Here is a 19,706-nt window from a genome sequence, read left to right as displayed (position 1 = left end):
TCAAAAAATGTGTGATTACATGGATGGGCCTCACCGTACAAGCCCAAGAGTACGGTACAAAAAGAATCAGTTGGGCCGTCACACAATGGGAAAGGAAAAACAGCCCACCCTGGAAGCGGGCGCCCCAAACTGAACAAAAACGAGCTGGATAATGCATCCCCTCCTTTAGAAATATAAAATGAAAATATTGCCACAAGGATGGCAAACGTAAATGAACTCGCGTATTTTCCTCCTCCGCTTGGCATTGTCATTTCCGTTCGTACTCCCATTTCTTCTCCCTTTGACGGAAAGAAAACTCCATAATCGAGGTCATGAAAATGGAAATTTCCCGAGCGTCCCGCTGGGGGAGTTGCAGTCGAACAAAATAAACAAAAATGGGCACATCCATACACGAGAGGTCCCGCTATCGAGGGACGGTAGAGCTACCGTTTTCATTTGTCTTTCGGTTTAGTGCAGTGCAACATGTTTGCAGTTTTAATGAAGTGATGGAATGAACAACACATTTGATCGTCTCCCCTTTACACAACTCTAAAGGAAAGGAAACGTTCCCTGGGGGAGCAATGTCTTCAACGAACGATTGCACAAATAACATCGGTTATTGTAAGCTTTTAATTACACACTCGAAAACTTGTACAGCTTACAACAGTATCAAAATATATTTCCACACAATTGTAACCAAAATGTCTATTTCTCGAAATACCACAAAAAGGTCTCTTTAAACGAAAAAGCTTATTTTTACCATCAACCAGAACCGTACCAAAACACAGGCCTCCTTCTTGTTCGGTAACTCGTATTGACACTTTTCTTCTTCAAACTTCACCCCAAAACACTTGAACCAATTCACAGTATCAATGCAGGAATTCCACCAGCTTCAGCTTCCACCCAACTGAACGGTCACGACGGAACTGAACCACAGACGAGCTGAGCAAGGATCGCGTAAGGATGTTCCGGAATGTCGGGCTCGGGCGGTCCGTGAGCGACTCGACCCGAACACCGAACGCTGAGTGGCAGACGAACCATACCGACGTTTGTCTATAGGAGTTTAACCCTAAAAAAAGGGAAAAAAAGCGATTCATGTGAGAAAATGTAGGACTTTCGTTGCATTACTGAAATAGAAAGTGTGTTGATTCCTTATTGTTTGATGTTTGCAACTAATTTTAATCATGTGCCTAACTATTTGATTCGATACAAAATAATTGAATATCCCATTAAATACTGAAAAGATTCAAACATCAGACCAAGCATTTCAAAATGATTAGTTAATGAAGCAAAATATAATTTAACATTTCACTTAAGGGATTTTATCCGGTTTCGACAATCGCTATTATGGTACCGGGTTTTGCCGTGTTTGCGGGACGCATTACTTATTCACAGTCCACATTCCAACGGTTGAACGTTCACCAGATTTCACCGTACCACCATCGAGACGGATGTAATCAAAGGGAGCAAACTGTGTCCCATTAATGATTAAACAAACAAGCACGCATGACCGCCTAAACTAAAGCCCACGAACGCCTGGCGCACTGAGTTCCCCTCCGACGTTTTGGAACCAGTATCTCACATGGGGAAAACCCCAACACTAAACGTGAGAAAATAAACAGAGAGCTCCCACCGAACGATCGGAACGAAAGCTCCCTGAAAAAAGGATACGTGCAAAGTATCGTACAGGGAGTTCGTATGGCGAGAGAAATAATGTAAAAAACTACACGTAAAGGTGAGAGAAGTTGTATGAAATGGAAAGGAAAATAATAAAAAAAATCCCAAGTATGGTTTAGGAGAGCAAAGAGAAACACCATGTCACAGGCAGGATTGTTTCGTTGTTCGATTTGCCGGCCGGTGTCTCCATTAAAGCCCGCACACGAATACCACTACACAGGTGCTTTCCCAACAGTACCTGTAGCTATTTGGCCGCTGCTTTATGGCCGGGAATGCGCCAGGCTCCGTCAGCAAAGAACCAGCAGTTGAAGGAAAAAGTGGAGTGGAAAAACAAATATCCCGATTTTGCGGATCGTGATTTGGAGACCGAATTTATGGCATCAGCACCGGCATACCTGCCAGCCGTCCGTGATACGAGTGTCCGCTTTTCATTTTCCATGCAAAATAGTTAGCAACACGACATACCGCAAATCATAATCTTTATAGCCCATTAAACCGTATCATTTTAAACCTAATTCATACAGGTATCACAGCTGGTTCACCGCAATAATAAAAAATAAGCAAGAGCAAACCATACAATAAAGAAATTGCAAATACATATATAATGGAAATACAGTGAAACTTATTGAAAGTAATGTAAATTTAAGCAAAGAAAAAATTAAACAAAAAACAAAGATCATTCCTCTATGTTACATTAATGATGAACTACAAAGAAACAAGAACTGACAAATGTAACCCAGCATTAGTTATCGAAATTGCCATAATTTTTTCTGAAATATGTCAAAAGGCTTATTATTACAACACGGTTATAAAAACATAAAACCAAATGCCAAGTGCATTAGTATCGAATTGAGAAATACAAATAAATGTTTGATTTGATAACAGAAGATAGAAAATATAGCTTCATAACTGTTCTACGATATAAAATTGTAGCTGAAGGTATCTGCTTGAAATAGGAAACACTTTTTAATGGGAGAAAGTAATCAAACATTCTTTGTAAGTGTTGGCTTAGGGACTCAATATGTTGTAATGCAATAAAAAGAAATGCAAAAAAACCTTATACAAGATTAACTTCCATCAACCAACGTTTCACTAAACGTGATTAAACAAGTACCTTCACACGCGCAAAGGGTAATTAGGTAAGTTCCGCGTTTGCCATGATTGCACACCTTCCCTTACGCAACCCATCACACACTTACGAGTTGGATGCGATACACGATGGAGTTAAACCAACGCACGGTGTACAAGAGATGCCACTTTCCCGCCCGAATAAACGCCACCGCTTACGCGACTGCCTGCCATACAACTCTTGCAAGATTGTCAGTGAAACATACATTTTGCCTTATTTTTTGCTGAGGAGTAGCAAAATAACCATGTCGTGATGGTTTGTATGATCTCGTTTTGTGTCGGTGGTGGAATCTTCCGAGTCGTTTTTTTAATTAAATAACAACGTACAATTTACTTCTTTTCGACCAAGTGCAGCCTTGGCATATGGTTGTATTTATCCTTTTCAATTTTATTTCGATTTTTTTTAATTTTTATTTAAGTTAAAGAAAATATTTAAAATAGAAAACATAAACAAACCCGCAATTGTTGTAAGATGTAAAAGATTTCTAAGAACAGAAAAAAAATGCTAAATTAATTACTGACCAAAGACATAATGGAAACCGAGAGCGACGTCAAGCACACGTTCCTACCGCTTCTTCAATGTGTTTCCTTCAATTGTTTTCCACCGCCCGTAAATTGAGCACCAACTGCAGTAAATCAAGGAATGGTAAAAGCAATTAACGGCATCCACCGGGCAAACTATTTTCCTTCCCTTTCCCTCCTCCCCCCGCGTTCAAATGCCTGCGATATGGAATGCAATGGCCATCCCGTGCCCCGGCCGTGACGTAAGGGATGGAATGCCGAGTGTGAACAAAAAAAAAAGAATCGGCAGGAAAAATAGAAAAGCGGCACAAAATCAGTTCACAGCATCCATCAGCAAACCCACCCCAGTGTAGGCTACGATTCGCGAGCGGTAGTCCGTCAAATGGAATCCGCTGGAGAAACCTACTACGGGCACTACAAAAGATTCCAATTAAAAAATACCTCTCAACCGATGGCGCAACACAACCAGGGTGCGCTTCCCTTTCTTTTCGAAAAGATGGAATGTGTAGGTGTGGGTGTGTGGGTGTGAGTCTGTGTGGTATTTAAAAATGACGGTCGTCTTCGGAAGGAAAAGATCTACAAATGTGAGACTACGAGAGAAAGAGAGTGAAAAGAAAGTACTAACTTTCACGAAAGTGACAGGTGTTGAATGCGGAAGGAACGAGAAAAAACCATCCCAGTGCTGGATGCAGGCAGGTGATAATTTTTTTTTTTTTTGCTTTATCCTACGATTCTCACCTACATTTTCTGTCCGCTCGGTTGTCATATCAACGCCATTTTCACCAATCCTTGGCATTCGTCCGGCGAGGTAGGCGAGTAAAACGTCCTCCTAGTCGTCCGTTCGTGCTCCGTTTATTATCCTGACAGTTAGCAGTGAGGAAAACGAGCCGCTCGGTGCATCAAATCCCTGCCGTCACCAACCTGACGATGCTGACTATTGCGCCCTCTAGTGAGCTAGCAACGGCTCCTCCACTGCACCTTCCTTAGTTTGAAGTTTGTTTTATTCATCCCATTCTTCGACTCGATTGCTCGAAACGATGACCACTGCACTTTGGGGTGGCCATTTCCACCCCCCCCCCCCCGCCCCTCTCCCCCTTCCGTCATCCAAAGCGGCTTCCACTGGAATGAAATATTCCCGTTCAAAATTTCATTCGTCTTCAGCATATTTCCCACGACATAGATTGACCGACCGTGTGCGAATGTGAGCTAGAACAGTTAAATTCCCACCCGGTGGTACTGCCGCTTCCCAAACAATCCCGTCGTTCGTTTGCGGGAAGGTGTTCCGCACGCAGGAATGTGAGTGAGAAAATGCTCCCAACGAAAGGACCAACCTGCTCCACAAAATTGTCCACAAAACGGATGTCAACGGGAACCCCCCACTCGCCGCACTTTTCAGGCCGCACCGGAGCACCGGATCCTTTAAATCCGCTGACGGGACTTTTCACACCAGCCACCAGGGCCCCTCCTCACACCACACCTCTTTCGGTGTGACGATTTCGGACCCGCTCGGAGGCAACATATTCCCTAACGTTATCCCCGGAACGCAAGCAAACGCCACGGTGACGGGCGGGTTTTACTGTTTTCTGGCCAGTGAGAGCTTTGCCGCACGCTTCTTCGAGCTAACATTACGGCTGACAGGGAAATGATAACGAACGCCGGTTCGTTGGGTTTCAACCACCTCACTCTCGTGGCCTCACCCCGAAAGCATTGGAAAGGACACTTTTCCGACGACGTCAACGCTGGCAGAAGATTTGCTTATTTGCTGTTAGTCGAAATAATCCACGTTTGTTTCATCCAGCGTCCCCGTGTTTGCGTGGCCCGGTGTGTATGTGCGAGGTGTGGGAATAAATTGTTTTTCTTTTCTTGTTATCCATTACCCGTGTCGTTAATATTACGAAAGGATATATCTTCACGCCACACCGATGCCAGTTCACGGTGCACTTGTTTCTGTTTAGCTGATGATAATGATAAATGTTTTAAGGGCAAAACACAACCGGGGAAAACCACTCACGCTGCATGTTTGGGCCATAAACTTATTCCTGTCTATTGTTTTTTTTTTATCCCATTTTCAATAATCCATCTTAGTGTAAAAAGGTTAGTTTGATTTTTTACAGTCTTTTTGGTTCTCAAAATAGAAACAAGTCCTCCGATGTAAAGAAAACACTTAAAGCCTAATGTATAGTTGCTTAAAATAAAGCTTAGCTTAAAGTATTTGTGTTAGTTGCTTCTTTTTCAATATTATTATCCTTTTTGTTGAACGTTTTCTAAATTGTTGAACGAGTAGCTTAACTAACAAAAAAGGAAACCAACAAAAGGAAAGACTATTTAGTTTAGGAGAGAAGTAAGCGATTGCGTCAAAAAGATTGTTCTTTTAGTTGAACATCGTTGCATTTAGTAATCGCAAGGGTTTTTTCTGATACCTGACACAAAGACCTTTTCAGTGCTGCCAAATTTATCTGAAGTAGAGAAATAATTTGTTCAAGTTAACTGCATTACTTCGCCACGCACCTTTTGGTTGTGTAAAAAGTATTATCGTGTTGTAGGATCTCAGAGCTCAAATATTAGCTAACACTAACTTGCCCTGCCCATGGCGCAGCGGTTGCGCGAGGAAACACCACACCACAGGTGTGGGATCGAATCTCGAGTCTGGCACCCTCCGGTATTACGAACGGCTGACCACCGATCTATAATATACCGTCTTTCGGTCACACAAACTCTCTTCGGAGAGAGGCCTTGTCCCACTAGGGGATGTCGTGCCACATAAAAAAAAAAAACTTGCGCTTAAACGTTAACGCCCGGTTATAGCTTAAAAAAGGAAATGTATATCAAATGTTAATGTATCTAATAGTATAGTTCAAAACCTGGATCAACGAGGGTCGATGTATTTGTCTTTACCTTAAATTTTATTATTTGGATTACGAAAATTAAGCACAATGTTGAAAGAATACTTTGCTACATTGCTTCATGCTCGCTGGAAAAGAAGACATCAATGTGGAAGGGATCGGCAACACTGTACCACAATCACATCGATTTCGGACCGCACTTTTACGAAGCGTTTGAAGAGGAAGAGATCTGTTTGTAGAATTTAGGGCATTGAGGAACTAGACAGAGCGCGCAAAAAATAAAGCAACAAATTCTGCTTCTTCTTCTTTCGGTAATAGGACTTAACACCCTGAGAACCACCACCACCTCTGCCGCCGCCTGCCGGAAGTCTACGGACCATCCGTCCACAAAGCTAGGAAGCTGCGAAACCCCGTTTCCCCGAAGCTCGGAACACTCCCCCCACCGAATCCTCTCGCCGCGGCGGCCACAAGGGGATGCCGCAAATTTCCGACATTGCTCGTTACGGAAATAGTTGAAAGTTTTACTTTGGACCAAACGCCGAAGGGAACTGGCGCTGAGAGCGCGAGAATGTACCAGCACCAGGGCACTGGTTGCCAGCTACGTGTCGCCGTAACCGGTACATGCCGTACCATTCCAGTCCCGTTTTGGAACAAGGCGCCATCGACCAGTCGCTCAAATTTCCAGCGAAGTCGACTTTAGAATTTTCCCCAAATTTCCGTGGGGCCAACGGCACGACAACGCGCAACAGAACCGCCAACGCGGCGTAGTATGAATCCGTTCTTCCCTACGGCATGGGAAAGAGTTGCTCTTGTCTCTTCATCATATCCGCCTTCCTGTTTCCCTCGCTCGCTTCCACATTGTCCTGGTAGTGCAGCAAAGACACAGGTACACAGAACACAATTTTAAATTATTTCTTCTTCACGTGAGACACAGTAGCCAATAGGGGCTTCTGTTTCGAGGAAGAAAAGAAAACATACCATCAGTTTATTTGTGTTTTATTTTATTTTTGGCCATAAGTAGGAAAAGAAACATTTTGCAATGTCAAAAAATGTTGTTCAAACAGTCATCAGTGAGAATTTGTGTTGCCAAATATTTATTCCACATTTATATCTGCCCCGTGGCGGAAGGTGCTGCAGACATAAGACACACACACTGGCCACCTAGCTGTGCAACGAAACGGAAATAAAACATCACACGCTTTGCATAAATATTGCATGGTGCATAACTTTACCCGGTAAACAGATACTCCCACCCCTTTAAAGAGGGCAAATTCCAGACGAAAAATAGTTCCGGAAAAAACTCGATCCGGTTGGTAATACAGAAACCGGGAATAGTCTGGTGAGGTTTTATTTCTCCTTTCAATGCATCGCCCTTCCATGGTGCAACGGTTTCTATATTATTTAAGGAAAAATATATGGCACTGCTGAAAAGACGACGAAAGGCCACGGAGGGTACAGAAACATACGGTTTGCCCTTAAGAGAATCAAAAACGGAAAGGAAACAGATATCAAATAGTTAGTACGGCGAACGAAATGGAAAGAGGCTTGCGAAAAAATATCAACACAAGTGATGGAGAAAATGAAAACGGTCGCTACATTGCCGTTTGTTGCTTCGCGGCCAAGATTATTCTTGTTGCCAATTTGGTACAGAAATAGCATGCCGGATTTTCATCACCAGCCGGCGGCGTTTTCGGTGCCACACCAGTTGCGACTGGTTCGACGACACCGGAAAACGGAAACCAAACCAAAGGGGTTTTCCACCCCTATCCCCAGAATAGCACGTTTGATGGAGAATAGAGTGATGGGACTGGAAGAAAGAAAATGAAATGAAAATATACTGTATGATAGCAAAGGAAATGGGGGGCTCGCATTTAAAGGGAATGAATGGACAAAGTCTGCCATGCCGTGCATCCGTAGTTGGCTGTGCAAAATCACACCCTGCATTCGCGATGGAGGCGCCCAGTAGTTTTGCGTCGAAATGGCGGTGCAAACGCTAACACGTTTCCTGACGACAGGAAGCTGGTACCACACAATTTATGTGCCTACCTAGCAGTTATCCCTTGGTGGGAAGCCTGTCAGTGATGAAACCTGTGGGGGCTCGTGCGCGAAACTGTATGGCGCACTTCAACTTATTAATAATGGCTGTATTTTAATATCACGCGCGGAAAATGCAACCATCGCCTTGGCGATGCTAAACGGAAAGCTCTGTCTAATTGGCCAATGCATTAAAATAATTGAAACATACATTATGCAAAGTCTAGCGTTTGTTGTTAATGCTGTGCATTGTTTTAAATATAATTTCAATTGCTAAGTTCCAAGGAGGCTTGTAAAAGAGACATTCATTTATAATTTTATTTAAACTATTTTTAATATTTAAACCATTTAAAAATGTTGCAGAGATTCGAGGCAAAAAAATGGAAATAAGTTGCCGTCAACACAAACGAAAAGCTGAACATCCCGCGGAAAGAGCTCGTTATGCAAGTTTTACTGCCAACACACTTCCGCTTTCGCTTCACAGGAGATGAATATTGTGACGATGCTGAATATAAATGAGAAAAAACTGGCAAGACCTGGATCAAAATTAGAAAAAAAAACATTTCCTGCCACTCAGTACGAGTTGAAATGAATGAACATTTCACTGTCGAACGAAAACGAAACTTCCGACAAGCTTACTGGAAGGACGTACAAACTATCACAACAGCGACGAGACAGACCAGAACGTAATCATATTCTAGGTTCTGGGCCGTGTTGAAATGCACCAGAAACAAGTGTATCGACGTTCGTCCTGTCAGGAGAAAGCTATGTATTTTAACAACGTCATATAACTCATTCGAAAAATCATTAGCATGAGAGACATGTTGTGTTGCAAGGATTTCACTATGCTACAAAAGTTATACATTGTTGTAATAATGGTCCATAAATATAATTTTGTACTTGAGCAGCATATGCTTTAACAATTACATAAATATTTTCAAATCATCTTTCGCCGTTTCGGTTGATTGAAACATTACATATTGAAATATTTCGATGTGAAAGTAACCAGCGCCAAGGTGTATAAAACAAAGCTCTACCGTTCAAGATGGTTAAATATGACTACCGTTTAACTTTTGAACTTCTCACAAAATAACGAAATTATCGGGAGTAATTATATTTTATATTTTTTTAAAGAAACAATGACACATGGAATTAGAATCGAATTTGTTCCATGGGTTCCCGTTTCTGCTAGGAGTCCGTTTGTAAATCTAACGGTTACGAATGAGCCACTTCAACCCTTCATCCAGACCATCGCCGGTGGTGGCACAGCAAGGTTGTATGTAATAATTACGGTCGCTTAGAATCGTTAATCCCAGTTTCTCGTGGATCTCATGAGGCTTTATTGCTAAAAGGAAAAAATGTAATGAAAAAAAAAACTAAAACAATAATAATAAACAACTCTCAAACTTCGCATTATCAAAAGCAGTTCGAATGCGTTATTTTTTTTAACCAACTAATTTCTTACCATTTGGTAGATCCTGCTTATTCGCAAATATCAGTATAATCGCTTTTTGCATTTCACTGTCATTTATGATTCGGTGGAATTCTTGTCGTGCTTCGTGTATCCGATTGGCATCCGCGCAATCTACCACGAAAATTAGTCCATGCATATCTGCTGCGAAAAGTGGAAAATACTTTCCTCAACGAACCTGTTCTTCACTTCTTTCAGCATTGCTTACCAGAACAGTAGTGTTTCCACAATGGTCTAGTATCAGCATCCCCTCCAACGTCCCATATGTTGAGTTTAACGTTTTTATACGTCACGGTATCGACGTTAAACCCTACTGTAGGAGCGGCGATAATCGTTTGAGCCAATTTTAGCTTGTACAGTATAGCTGCATGGCACACAAAAACATAAAACGTTCAAGTTAGGGTTGGGTTGGAGTTCTCGATGCACAATATAAAACCTGCAATTATACACTGCTTACTAGTTTTTCCTGCCGCATCCAATCCGAGCATTAGTATTCCCAGTTCTTTTCGGAAGAAAATTTTTGACACACATTTCCCCATGATGTGCACTTGCTTTCTAACAGTTTCGTACTATTTCACTTTCAATCGTTCACAAAACTGCCAAGTCGCACCAAAGAGATTGTTTTTAAACCAGCACCACAACACAAGTCATAAACAGTTGTTGATAACTTCAGCTTATTGATAAACTCATTAGTACTTGCACAAGAACCGCGCCAAGAGTTTGGGCGACTCAATTAAATGGCATTAGAAATTATTTAAATTAAGCGTTTTGACCGGCCTCTTAGCAGGCAGATTTCACAAAACAAAACAAAAACACAACAACTATAAACGATAAGCATTGTATGGTTTGCTTTCGTGGAGAAAGTTTTACTCACTTCTTTAAAATAATATTGTGATTGAGAGTCCAAAATTAACGCGAAATGTAATACATGTTTTCAACTGGCATGTGCCGTTCGAATTGCCAAACCAAATAACATAAAATCCTTCCATCAGCTGTTTTCCCATTCGTTTATTTCATTATTCTTACATAGTATCAATTAGTTGCTTTGTTTTTTTCTTTTTAATTTCTCTTTTACCATACAATAATATGTACAACGTTCTCATTTCGCAGGCAGACAGAAAAAAAACCTACTCCTGCCAATCACGCCGAATCTATATGTATATGTAATGCGAAAATCTTGCTACAGTGTTATTTGTTTTAATTTCTTTACCATTCTCCACCATACTTCGGTTGCGCTAAGCTTTGTTGTTCCAATTGATTTTAGAGGTTTCCTTTTTTGTAGCTTTCCACAGATTATGAAATTTGCTCGAAACTTACAATCGATATCGGAGATGCTACAGCAGAAACCCGGATGATGATTGCAGTGCTTCCTTTCGCATACAGCCGTGGAACGTTCTAAAATCTGGCGATTTTACTTAATTTTCTGTTCGTGGTGGTATTGCAAGGCGCACCCTTTGTTTTTCTTTTTGTTTATTGAAACATGGCGCAAGGTTTTGATAAGCTGTTTTTCTTTTGCTCCAAGAATAAGAGTGGCTGGAGAGTTTCTATAACGGTTCACTAACGCATACCATTTACTTTCAGTATGTATGTACAGCGTGAACGATCGTTGAACAGAAAAAGGGACTATCGAGGCTTCCCTCCACCTGACACATCTCGTTTCCACATCGTCATTCTTCATTGCGTTCCCGTTGTCCCATTCTCTTACGGTTCTCTAAGATGTTATTAATTCATGTTTGATTTCGAAAGTGCAATATTTAACTTCAAAGGTGCATTCCTGGCCGCTTATCTTCTCGATATCACCTATTGTCACCATAGACCTTCCGACAAATGTCACATAACATTAATTCGTTTGTATTTTGTGTTGTGATTTCCGCGATAAAGATATTATTTAAGGTTCGTCTTCATAGCCCCATCTCAAAGCAATCACGTTATTAGAATTTTCAGCAGCGATTCGGGAGAAAGCTAATCCAGTTGTGTGTTAACTACTGTTCTGAGGGCTACTAAGGGCTGTTTCACTAGCAGATTTTGCATCAGTCTACGTCTATTTCGTACGGCCACCGGAATGGTTTGTTCTCTGAAACGCTTTGAAGAACGATTCCCCAGGGAAGAGAGGCTACAGAGAGGAGGATCAATCGAGGGAGTTTCCATTGAGCTTGCTTTTTCCTATTGTCCCTGTGGGAATGGGGGTGGGTAGAGTATGTAAGCCCTCATCATTTTAACATTCCTAAGTCCAGAAGATAAACAGCATTGCACTTTACAAAACGAAACAATACATTCCATGTTGCGAGATGACCAATTGAAGAATCTACTACGGATAGGCAGCAACGGGCAGAAAAGACGGTTCAATATGTATTTGTTTATCGAAAGAGCAAATAGTAATCACTACGTAAGGGCAACGGTTTTGTTGTGTTGTTTTTCTTAACTTTGTCAACGTTCTTCAACCCCGCATCGGTGTTCCGGGGTTATTTCCTGCCGTACACCCTTACCGTCTGCGCTTCACGCACATCTATTTCCAAGCCTTAACAAGATGGAAATGTCCCAACAAGAATTATATACTACCTTTATTCATAAATACATACATTCGTTTATGTATATATCTATAAATATGTATATATTTATAGACATAGCAATATTTCGGTATGCGATTGGTCGCTGTCAGGACGCTGTTTAATTTGACGTCCCCTATTTCTTTTCTTTTTTTCATTCGCGACTGCACTTCGATCGCATTCGCCCGCCACATCCGGCTGCCCATTCTTATTTGCCAATTTGACAGATTATAGAATGAGATAATTTCTAAACTCTCTATACTTCCATATGATCCTCTGCACTCGATCATACACACGCATTAGGCATAACGTTACACTATGCACACAGAAAAGTGAGACCCTCACCCACCGGAGAACGGAAAGCTTCGCTTTCAGACTCTTTCCATTCATCCGCCACTGCTTTCCGAGCACGTTTGATGAGCGCATTTTGTACTCTCCACACTTTCTTCCTACTCTTATGCATTTTCTTCCCGCTAGCACTATTTTGATCTACTTATTATGATTGGATATTGTTGAACACGCTCGGCCGGTGTTTATCAACGGAGGAGCCTGCAAAGGGAGGCGCGAAAGGATATGCAACCTACCTTTCGTATATATTTAAATATGCGGATGCTCTTTTACGGGTGTGCCCGCCAGCGTGTGTATCTACGTGTTTAATGTGTATCGTGTGTTTTCCCCTTCGACTGCGGTTGGGCTAATGGTGGTGTTTACAATTACTCTCATAACTTGTGGTTGGAGGTGAGCCACGTCAGACCTTCGTACAGACCGTCGCCGGTGGTGGCACAGGAGGGTTGCACGTACCAGTTCCGGTCGCGTATCCTCGTCAGCCCTAGTTTTTCCTGGATTTCGTGAGGTTTCATTGCTAAAAAGAAAAGAAAAAACAGGTTAGGTTAAATCGGAAAAAAATTCATGACGAAAATATAAAGAGGTATATTTATTACTTTGATATACTTCTCTAATTTTTTACAGTATTATATTACGCAACTAACTGATGTCTTAAGTATTCCAATTATTGATCGGGATGATCAAAAGCTAGAGAAAAAAGTTAAACCTCATCACAACCAAATGTATTTGAATCACCGTACATGGGTCGTCGTACACATAAGCGCCAGTCATCGTAAATTTGCCAAATCACAAAACCCCATGACTTATCTCGTCATCCAATATTTCGGGGGCTAATAAAGGGATTCCAATAAGAAAAACGAAGCAGGGCTAGATAAAAGGTGCATGATAACGCAATCTAATCTCCCTGTGGTACGTGTCTATTATATGGAGGAGCATTATTGTTCCCGGGTACAACTTCCTGTTGCTTCACGTTTGCCTATCTATATGGCATATGTAACAGGTTTTTGGTTTCGCTCGGGTTGGTATGTTTACGCCAGACAATGCTTCCACCTCCTGCTCACCTTCTGGTAGGTCCTGCTTGTTCGCAAATATCAATATGATTGCGTCCCGCATCTCACGATCGTTTATTATCCGGTGCAGTTCCTGCCGCGCTTCGTCTATCCGATCGCGATCCGCGCAATCTATTACGAAAATTAATCCTTGCGTACCTGTAAGATGGGAAAGATGGAAGAAGAAGTTAAAAATAGGAAAACTGAAGCAAACATCTTCGCGTGTGCGCTTACCAGTATAGTAGTGCCTCCATAGGGGTCTAATTTTGTCCTGCCCTCCAACGTCCCACACGTTGAATTTGACGTTCTTATACGTTACGGTTTCGACGTTGAACCCGACCGTTGGAATTGTGGTTACCGATTGACCTAATTTTAGCTTGTAGAGTATAGCTGCGGGGAAACAATGGAGAAGCGAGAAAATATACGTTGAACAATTTGATCGATACACAATAGAGCACCACCACACAGTCACGCCATGATGGTAGTGTGGCACACTACTCACTTGTTTTTCCCGCCGCGTCCAGTCCGAGCATCAGGATTCGCATCTCCTTGTTGCCGAAAATTTTCGATAGCAGCTTCCCCATGGTGGCGGCGGCCGGCGGTTGCTGCTGACGTGAGGGTTGATTTTCGTGCTTTGTTGAGGTGTTTGTAGCGGCTGCTGCAACGATGATGATGATGATGGTGATGATGACGGGGGGCGCCTCTGGGGTTACGGGTAGATTTTCCTCTCCTGTGGGACCACCTCCTGTTCCACGGTTTCAATCGTTCTCGCAGCTGCTACTACTGTACCGATGTTTCCGTTTGCAATCCCGCATTTAACAGACCTAAGGAATCCAAGTACTGTGTTGAAAGAAAATAACAATAAAAACAAGAGTCAGTAATTGAGAGAGAAAAAAACACAGATTTAACTAATTGATAAGCGTAGTAGCAGCAGCAACAACAACAACAACCGATCCTTCAATCAATAAAACTTATAAACATTGCAGAACAATTTGGTGGTTTAGTTTCAATTTGCTCGATAATGTTGAACAAACACTTTGAATAATTTTTCAAAGCATTATATACTAATTGTACACACCTCATAAAGGTATGTTGAGCAAACTCTCCTCACAAAGAAAAGGCATACGGTTTCTTCACACCCGCCCCTTTAAGGTGTAAGCTAGTTTATGGTATTTACTTCCGTTAACAACTTCTACCGGCAACGCGATTTTCGCGAACACCATCCCCTGGGGAGGGCCCGAATTCCCCACCCCGCAGTGGGGCGGGCTGGCTGGGTGTTACACAACATACTTGTCAGAATATTTTATACCAGGGCCCATGGTCATGAGAGGCGACTATGCGAATCGCTCTCCGTCATCCACAACACGCAGCGAAACAAAGGTAAAAGAAAAATACATAAACTCTTCCTAAGGCGGCGGCAGAAAGGAAGGAAAGGAGTTAATCAAAGCCAAAGGAATGTGTGTAGATAGGGTGAGCGAAAATCACAAACATTTTTCCTTCTTTTTATTCCAGCATAGTATGTGCGGAAATACATAGTTTATCAACCTGATTCATGGCCTCATATGACCAGCAATTATGTGGTACGCTGCCATGAGGCTATTGATAACGGGAAGTTGGCAAAGCTTAGCGAAAGCGAAACACAAGCAGCGCCTTTACGCGATTTTCCTTTCCACATCCAGAGGTTTTTTTGAGCTATTAGCAAGCATTTTCCAAGCATAAAAAAAATTTCGTTCGACAAATCGGTGCAATAGTTTCAAGGGGAAAAATACTAAAATTCATTCATAAGCTCGTAATGGTCCGCCGCGAACGATGTGAACCGGGAGAAGAGATTTACTATTGTTCCCAAGCCCACATTTTTTGCATCGCTCCCAATCAGCTTCCGGCTGAAGAGAGGCAAGGCAAAAATAGCGGAAGCAAAAGCATGCGACGCTCGTCAATAAACGTCAATAACTTATGCTTTCCACGTAGCCTTCACTGAAGTAGTAGTAGCGCGGTAGTCGGGGAGCGGGTTCATCATTCCGTCCGGATAGTTTTGGCTCACGTACATGATGTAATGATGGCTGAATTATGGCGATCATGTCGCGTCCGAGCCGCACACATATACCGGCGATTGCGGAATAACCGCGATGATGTTGATGATGATGTAAGTGATGGACTCTCGTTGAGGGAAAAAACGCCCCGTCAAACTAGTCCGTGGCACAAATAGTTTTATCGTGCAGATATATAGTAGTGTCGAAGTGATGTGGTGTAAGTAAGCATCAGAATGTCGCTGGATGACGGAGAAGATTAGGCATTTGCTACCAGCAAGCGCCACCCGCTTCCTGGCTTATTAATTAAGCCGACGCGATAAGCGGGGGGGAAAAATACATCAAATGCCCTTGGTGAGGATGATGCGTGCGTTTACGCGAGGGAAGCAGTGTTATTAACCTGACACTTCAATTCCAATGACACGCATGATGCAAGAGGAGAGAGATTACGGCACGCACATGACAGCAAACCGCGAGGATGAAGTCTCGGGAAACACTTAAGGTAGCAGATCACACTCACGACTGAAATGTACCGAGAATCTTAGCAAAAATGACTGTACTTCCCACCGGTACATAATACTGTGTGTTATGGCAGTCGTAATCGGAAACTTCCGAGAAAAGAATTGTTGGAAATCCCATATGATTGATCCGATGAAATAACATGTAGATACTTGTAAACAATACAGGAAGCTTATACAATAACCATGAATGAATTTCTCAAATCAATTTAAAATCAACCCTCATACACTTAGGAGATGCTTTGAGGGATGAACAAATTCAGAAGTTACACCCAACAGTACCGAACTAAAACCAGTCGTCTTCATACCCGCACAAAAATTGTAAACTTTTTCAGCTAACTAATTATGTTTAACCACAGTCGCTTTTCGACCACCTTAATGATGACAGTATTGGTCCCATTCCCGGAGAATTTTCCATCAAAATAAACCAACCATACCGATTAGATAGACAGAAAAAAAGAAGAGACCAATTCGAAGACGAACTTAATGACCGATTAGAAAATAACACCAGCATCGTGACGATCGAGACACAGAAACTAATTGAGTGTTTCTGTTCAGCGCTGAAACAAATCGTTTGATGATGGCAGACAATCGTTCAAACAAAAGATCCCAACAATTACTAATTGGAGTGGGTCGCATTTTTGTCGCAAGAGTTTCCTGTTTAAGCCCGAACAAGTTTCGTTGGTGTCTAGAATTTGGTGTCGATTATGAAACAACGATTTGGAAACTGGTCAACTGTTGGAAAGCCCCATCGTTGTGAAACCCTGACAAACCCGTAACACACATTTCGCTAAATAAGGGAAACTACAAACACTTTATTCCATCATTTAAAACGTAAACAATTCGTGAATGTGCCAGAAATAACATGTAAAATATTCACCATCGGCACAAACGTCCTGTTTGTGTCTGTCGGATGAGAGGAAAATTGGCATAAAACAACCGAACAGGATAACCTCACATAAATATTCTCCCACGATGGCATGCGCTCGAAACTGTCACACCACTGTCAGACAGTGGCACACCATCGTTTCGTTCGTTCCCATTTTCGACCACACCCCCTCCCTCCCTCCTCTCTGCTCCTCCCACCCTTCGTTGACCAGATCCAACCATTTTTAGCGGCCTTCGCAAACCCAAGGCGCCCACGAATAAGATCCAAAAACGAGCAAGCGTGCAATATTTGAGGGTGTATATATTTCTCAGGAACGACTCGCGTTCGCGAACTTGAATTTATGGAGGACTCTGTCCGGGATGAGAACAAAACGTGCCGATTGCAAGCCGGTCACTTTGAAGTTGCAAGGCATGCATCGGGAATGTATGCCGATATTTTATGCATCTTTATCAAATTAGTTTGTCCTTCTTTTCATGGTCCTTAGCTTATTTCCATAAAATTTGAAAGTAGGGCACAAACTTTCTGCACTCCTTGTAAAGCAGCATAACGCTTGAAGCATAATATTCTCTACACATTCTACACTTCTGCTGATGGTGTGTGCTTGTTCTGTTTTGGTTGCCCGTGGTTGTTGGTCGTCTCTGAGGCGGGCCTTTTGTGCTGCCAATCAATTCGAATAATCTAATTTCCGGCACCCATTCTCTGGCTTTTGCTATTATTCACGCGATCGTCTCAGATCGAGCCGTCATGGGGAATCGTGTCTGACATGCTGGAACACCCCGGGGCCCTCCCCCTCGGTCGGGGGATGCTTACACACCCCTTACACCCCTTAGAGGAATCCTATGAACGTGAACACGTGATAAAGCATAATAATATGGATGCTACGGCTCGTCTCATCTTGCCATATTCGCTTGACGGGAGTGTGATTCGTGACAATTCAATCCATCCCTTACTGAGCACATTATGTCATATCCAATTCCGACGTACAATAATGAGCAAAAAAAAGGAGAATACTTTACGAACATACAGAGAGAAGTTCAACTGGATACTAGGGCACGAGACAGCATGCATTTTCTAGAAATGTTTTCCGCTGTTAACACGAACAATGGTAGGCTTGTTGCTGGCTGGATTGAGCAGCATTACGCCATGTTTGCGTCCAAGCTAATCTAGCTCAGGTTTAATTGGACGATTACGATACGGTAAACGGATAGAATAAAGTACCGAGATGAAATATGTTATCGATTCTAACTAGGTCAGACATTGTGCGAATTTATAAGATTTGTTAGATCACTACATGATTTTCACAGAAATGGAGAAATATTTAATTCAAGAAAAGCTCGTAGCGCGCGAAAGCTTTGATCAAATTCAAAAACCATACAATTTCTCCTGCTTGCAGGATTTCAGCATAATAATTCTGGAAAGGGTTTATCGTTATTTCTGGCCTCGATATTTCGAAAGCACCTACCTAATCCACATCTGTTACCTTTTGAGCCTAGTCGAACTAGAGAACGGCAGCTATGACTTTTCCGAGAACATCGCAAATAGCTAGCCTAGCTATTTCTTACCTCTTATCATAAACCTTCCCGAAACACGAACAAGACTCTTCTAGAAACTAGAAGCAAAACTGAAACGACGTTCTCCTCCCGGGTGAAAGCCCGTAATCATACTCCGAAAAGGGTTGGGGATGGAGCAAAAATCGTTAGAAAACGAGTGCTATCTCAGAAAAGAGGCTTCTCTTGCCCACATTTGACAAGAGCCTCTTCGGTTTGCCGTGAACCGGGCAAACGTTTACCATATTTTCACGATTGATGCTCGAAACGCTTGAAAGGAACGAAACCGTTTTTGGTGCTAGAAAGAATATCCGGTGAATAAGGAAATCATCCGTAACTGGTTGGGTGTGGCTAGAATGTAAAATATCCACAAACAGAATTTTTCAACATGGTTTGTGTGAAGATTCTTTGTTTATCTTGCAACATTTGTTAAATTGTTCGATTTCGAAATACGCACTTTATTTGATTCACCATAATTTGACCTTAGTGTATGTGTGTGTTTTACATACGCTTCGTATACATATAGCATGCGAAACAATTTCATTTTCAATTATGTTACGGAAGTCTCCCAAAACCAGAAACAGACCACGACAAACGAGTCGGTGGTTTTTCCTACCAATATTCTAAAAGGTTCCTCTGTGTGGTTTGCGGTTTGGTTTGATTCCATACTCCAGAGAATCCGTTTTCCCGTCCCATGCTACAAAAATTAAACAACGGACCCTGGATATCAATATAAAAAAAGGAAATTTAATTGATTAACAAGGCAGAAGAATGAAATTAATTTCAAACAATGTTATATTGCTATTGATTTTTGATCAAGCCCCTTTTCTCTTAAACATGATTGGTTCACTGTTCCTTTTTGATCAAAGATATGTTATACACATTTTGTCAGAAATGATTACAGACAAAAAATTGTACAGCAAAGATTTAATATACATAACTAATAATAAGACACAAAATTAAACTGAAAATTACTGAATTCAAAAGAATAGAACAAAGCTAAACGAGAGCTAGCGAGTCTTCAAAAATGCATGTCCATTATGTTTACCAATTTGCTTTACAGGAAACCTGTACCACTTTGCACAACGAATTGTTCTTCCGCCGGCGTTTACCGAAGTTTACAACATTCAT

General features: G+C 41.9%; 2 protein-coding genes across 7 annotated transcripts in view; both read right to left on the bottom strand.

The window, feature by feature from the left end:
- Window positions 1-848: 848 nt before the first annotated feature.
- LOC131294401 (ADP-ribosylation factor 6-like) lies at window positions 849-10,193 on the bottom strand. Its single transcript, XM_058322449.1, has 5 exons — window positions 10,112-10,193; window positions 9,863-10,018; window positions 9,649-9,795; window positions 9,403-9,528; window positions 849-1,048 (listed from the first exon to the last, which is right to left on the bottom strand). The coding sequence occupies exons 1-5, from the start codon at window positions 10,191-10,193 to the stop codon at window positions 849-851; spliced, it is 711 nt and encodes a 236-aa protein (XP_058178432.1).
- A 2,472-nt stretch (window positions 10,194-12,665) lies between these two features.
- The window catches only part of LOC131281205 (ADP-ribosylation factor 6), a 28,920-nt gene continuing 21,879 nt past the window's right edge, over window positions 12,666-19,706 (bottom strand). For all 6 annotated transcript variants that reach the window (XM_058310465.1, XM_058310466.1, XM_058310468.1 and 3 more), the window contains exons 3-6: window positions 14,097-14,434; window positions 13,829-13,984; window positions 13,607-13,753; window positions 12,666-13,062 (exon numbers count right to left, since the gene is read on the bottom strand). In XM_058310465.1, the coding sequence (XP_058166448.1) occupies window positions 12,920-13,062; window positions 13,607-13,753; window positions 13,829-13,984; window positions 14,097-14,178 (528 nt within the window). In that variant the 5' untranslated portion in view covers window positions 14,179-14,434 and the 3' untranslated portion in view covers window positions 12,666-12,919. The remainder of the gene's footprint in view (window positions 13,063-13,606; window positions 13,754-13,828; window positions 13,985-14,096; window positions 14,435-19,706) is intronic.

The sequence above is a fragment of the Anopheles ziemanni genome, chromosome 2, assembly GCF_943734765.1.
Source record: "Anopheles ziemanni chromosome 2, idAnoZiCoDA_A2_x.2, whole genome shotgun sequence".
Taxonomy (NCBI): Eukaryota; Metazoa; Arthropoda; class Insecta; order Diptera; family Culicidae; genus Anopheles; species Anopheles ziemanni.
This window is presented reverse-complemented; position numbering and strand designations above follow the sequence as displayed.

Coding starts and splice junctions, on each gene's coding strand:
- LOC131294401 (XM_058322449.1), bottom strand. CDS start 10,193: ATGGGGAAATGTGTGTCAAAAATTTTCTTCCGAAAAGAACTGGGAATA. Junction 9,796..9,862: donor GTGGAAACACTACTGTTCTG/GTAAGCAATGCT, acceptor TTTTCGCAGCAG/ATATGCATGGACTAATTTTC. Junction 1,049..9,402: donor AGGGTTGAAGTGGCTCATTC/GTAACCGTTAGA, acceptor CCCTTTTTTTAG/GGTTAAACTCCTATAGACAA.